At 42.1% G+C, this 4,023-nt stretch overlaps 1 protein-coding gene across 1 annotated transcript; it reads left to right on the forward strand.

Moving 5' to 3' along the window:
- The first annotated feature begins 451 nt into the window (after positions 1–451).
- Positions 452–1,345, forward strand: LOC124984372 (phosphatidylinositol N-acetylglucosaminyltransferase subunit C-like). The gene has a single exon (XM_047551908.1). The coding sequence runs from the start codon at positions 452–454 to the stop codon at positions 1,343–1,345; it is 894 nt and encodes a 297-aa protein (XP_047407864.1).
- Positions 1,346–4,023: the final 2,678 nt, after the last annotated feature.

The following is a 4,023-nucleotide window of genomic DNA, read 5'->3' on the forward strand; positions in this document are numbered from 1 at the left end:
ATGGGTTAGCACACGCAGATCCTTTGTGGCCATGGTAGATGATTTAGCTCCAATTGCTGCCAAGAGTGCTCATTATTTCTTCAGCTCCAAGAGTGCTCATTATTTCATGCTGCCGGCCATGCCTACGTTCAGTACCTTGTTAAACATTTTCTCCCGGAAGTGCTCGCTGCAGCTCTAGGCGGCGACCCGGAAGGGGAAGCGGGTGGGCGGTTGGGCCACGCACACCTAGGAACACGGCCGGGAATTGGGCTGTGTTGTCCTGCCTCAGGAAACAAAGTCACCTGTTGCAGGCCAAGCCTGGATTGCTGCTTTGAATGCAAGGAAAGACCGCAGAAGATTTCCAAAGAAGTCTTACTTAAAAATTGCATAAAGAACGCGAACCATATGGACTTCCGATGGATTTCTTGGAGGGAGAATGAACTGGCTTGAGTTTAAGAGGAAAGATAGGATGATGTCTGCCCAACCCGTAATTAACACCAAGGAGACCAAGTGGCAGAAGGTCTTATATGAGCGGCAGTCCTTCCCTGATAACTATGTGGACCCGCGGTTCCTGGAAGACCTCCGGAAAAACATCTATGCCCGGAAATACCAATACTGGGCTGTGGTATTTGAGTCCAGTGTGGTGATACAACAGCTGTGCAATGTCACTGTCTTTGTGGTCACCTGGTGGTACATGGATGAGGGCCTTCTGGCCCCCCACTGGCTTTTTGGAAGTGGCCTGGCATTTTCATTGATTGGTTACCTTTTATTCGATCTCATTGATGGAGGTGATGGGCGGAAGAAGAGTGGACGGACCTGGTGGGCTGACCTGAAGAGTGCCCTGGTCTTCATTACTTTTGCTTACGGTTTTTCACCAGTGCTGAAGACCCTGACAGAGTCCATTAGCACTGACACCGTCTATGCCATGTCAGTCTTCATGCTATTGGGCCACCTCATCTTCTTTGACTATGGAGCCAATGCTGCCATTGTATCCAGCACACTGTCCTTGAACATGGCCATCTTTGCTTCTGTCTGCCTGGCCTCCCGTCTTCCTCGGTCCCTGCATGCCTTCATCATGGTGACATTTGCCATCCAGATTTTTGCACTGTGGCCCATGTTACAGAAGAAACTGAAGGTGTATACTCCCCGCAGCTATGTGGGGGTCACAGTGCTTTATGCATTTTCAGTGTTTGTAGGCCTACTGTCCATTAGTGCTGTGGGAGCCATACTCTTTGCTCTTCTGCTGGTTTCCATCTCATTTCTCTGCCCTTTCTACCTCATTCGCCTACAGCTTTTTAAAGAAAACATTCATGGGCCTTGGGATGAAGCTGAAATCAAAGAAGACTTATCCAGGTTCCTTAGCTAAGTTAGGGACTGCCATTACATTATTACGGCAAGCTGATAGACTGGCATCCTAACTAGCATAAAATCTGAAGGCAGACCCCGTTCTGGAAGCATCAGGCTGATGTGGATGAGAGAACAGAGATCAGAAGAAAAAATTAACCAAAGACTTGGGTGGTGAAGATGTTTACCCTTTCTGTCATTTTATGATGAAACGCTTTCTTGTGTTCTCTTGAATTATTGCCTCTCATCTGTTGTTCACATCAGATGAAGTGATGTGGTCTCCATTAAAAAAGTAACAACAGGCACAAAAAAAATTTTCTCATCATTTCCTACATGATTTTATATGTCTTGGATGTGCATCCTGTGTTGTAGATGTTGCAGATCTATTCTCCCAGTCTATCTCTTATCTTTGCTCATAATGTATATTGTGGCTCAGAAACTTTAAACTTCTGTCAGAATCAAGTACATCCTTCATTTTTCTTCTGTTTTGTCTTCTCTTTTCTATGCGTTACTTTGGAATACCTTTCCTATGCTAAATGTATATACAAATTAATCATTTCTTACAATGCCTTTATAGGCTTTTTTTTACATTTAGATCTTTAATTTGAAATTTTTTTCATGATTATCTGCAGTGCTTCAGATATATATAGGTTCTAGTAGTGTTTATTAAATTATACAGATGTGTCTTTCTGGACCTACTGATTGAATGAATGGGCTACTACTAGATTTCATTTGGGTTCATTGATATGTGGTCATCCCCTGGTATCCATGAGGGATTAGTTTCAGGAACTACCCCATGGATACTGAAATCTATAGATGCTCACTCAAGTCTATACATAAAATGGTATAACATTTGCATATGACCTATGTATATCCTCTGTCCTTTAAATCATCTTCAGATAACATCTAAGGTCTAATACAATATAAATGCTGTGTGAATGGTTGTTACACTGTATGTTTTGGGAATAATGACAAGAAAATAAAGTCTGTACATATTCCAACACAGATGAAATTTCTCTCCCAAAATTTTATTAGTGCCTTTTACTTATACAGAATAATGGATTTCATTGTGGCATATTCGTACATGTGTATGACATACCTTGATCATATCCACTCCCCATTACCCTTCCTGACACTCTCCTGCCCCATCTTTGATAGTCTCCCTGCTACTTTCATGTCATCTTTTCCCCCTGTTATGGTTTGGATGTGACATGTCCCCCAGAAGCTCATGTGTGAAACAATGCAAGAAGGTTTAGAGAAGAAATGATTGGATTATAAAATATTTAATCCAATCAGTGAATTAATTGGGGATTAATTGGTAACTAAAGGCAGGTAGGATGTGGCTGGAGGAGGTGGGTCCCTGGGGGCAGGACCTTGGGGTATAAATTTTGTATCTAGTGAGTGGAGTCTCTCTCTCCACTGTCTGATCATCATCTGAGTTGCTTACCTCCACCACACTCTTCTGCCATGATGTTCAGCCTCACCTTGAGTCCTAAGGAATGGAGCCAGCTTCCTATAGACCAAGACCTCTGAAACCCTGAGCCCCCAAATAAACTTTTCTTCCTCTTTTGTTCTGGTTGGTTCTTTTAGTCACAGCAGCAAAAAAAACTGAAACACCCTAGATTCAACATAAGAGGGAAAGCATGCAATATTTGTCTTTCTGAGTCTGGCTTATTTAGTTTAACAGTTCTATCCATTCTCCTACAAATTACATGATTTCATTCTTATTTATGGACTGGATATTCTCCATTGTGTATATATCCCACATTTTTGTTATTCATTCATCTACCTGTGGAAACTTAGGCTCATCCCATGACTTAGCTCTTGTGAATTGTGCCAAGATAAACATGTATCTCTATGGTAATGCTGTCTTATTTAGGTTTATTTCTAGGTATTTTAAAAACTCTATTGTGAATGGAATTGTTTTTCTGATTTCTTTCACCATTCCTTGAATATTTTCTTACCTGAGGTTGGTTGAATCCACAGATGGGGAGACCATGTGCTATAGTTTGGATCTGGAGGGTCTCACAAAGGCCCACATGTTAAAGTCTTGGTTCTCATCTTGGCACTATTATAAGGTGGTCGAACCTTTCAGAGTTGGAGCCTAGAAGGAAGTCTTAGGTCATTGGAATGTGCCTTCAAAGGGAGTTGTGGGACATCATCAGTCTCTTCCTCGCCCTTCCTTCATCATGCAGTGAATGGCCTTCCTCTGCCCTATGTTCCTGCCATGATGTGCTGCCTCACCATAGGCCCAAAAGCAATGGGGACAACTGACCTTGAACTGAAACCTCCAAAACTGTGAGCCACAATAAACCATTTCTCTTTCTAAGCTGATTATCTCATGTACTATGTATGTTACAGTAATGGAAAGCTGACCAACACAGAGATATTGAGGATTGACTGTATTTGTCTTTTTCTCGGACCAATAACACTTTATCATTATCATTATTGTCATACTTTGTGATTTAAGTGTCCTGTTGGTCTGTGCCGTCTCTCTAGCCTTCTTTCTCAAAGTGTCTTGACCCATTTGCCCTATCCTGCTGGATCATCTCTAATACTCATGCTAAGTATCAACAATAGGAATTTTCCCCCTTCCCCTCCCTCAGTCACAGTTTATCAATGGGTAACTGATGATTAGCATAATTCCACTTAATTACTGATGCCTGAGTTTACCTCTTCATATCCAGAGAAGACAGGGCA

This window comes from Sciurus carolinensis, chromosome 5, assembly GCF_902686445.1.
Source record: "Sciurus carolinensis chromosome 5, mSciCar1.2, whole genome shotgun sequence".
In the NCBI taxonomy this organism is placed as follows: domain Eukaryota; kingdom Metazoa; phylum Chordata; class Mammalia; order Rodentia; family Sciuridae; genus Sciurus; species Sciurus carolinensis.

What these genes read in the sequence shown, in the direction of transcription:
- LOC124984372 (XM_047551908.1), top strand. Translation starts at nt 452, where the DNA reads ATGTCTGCCCAACCCGTAATTAACACCAAGGAGACCAAGTGGCAGAAG.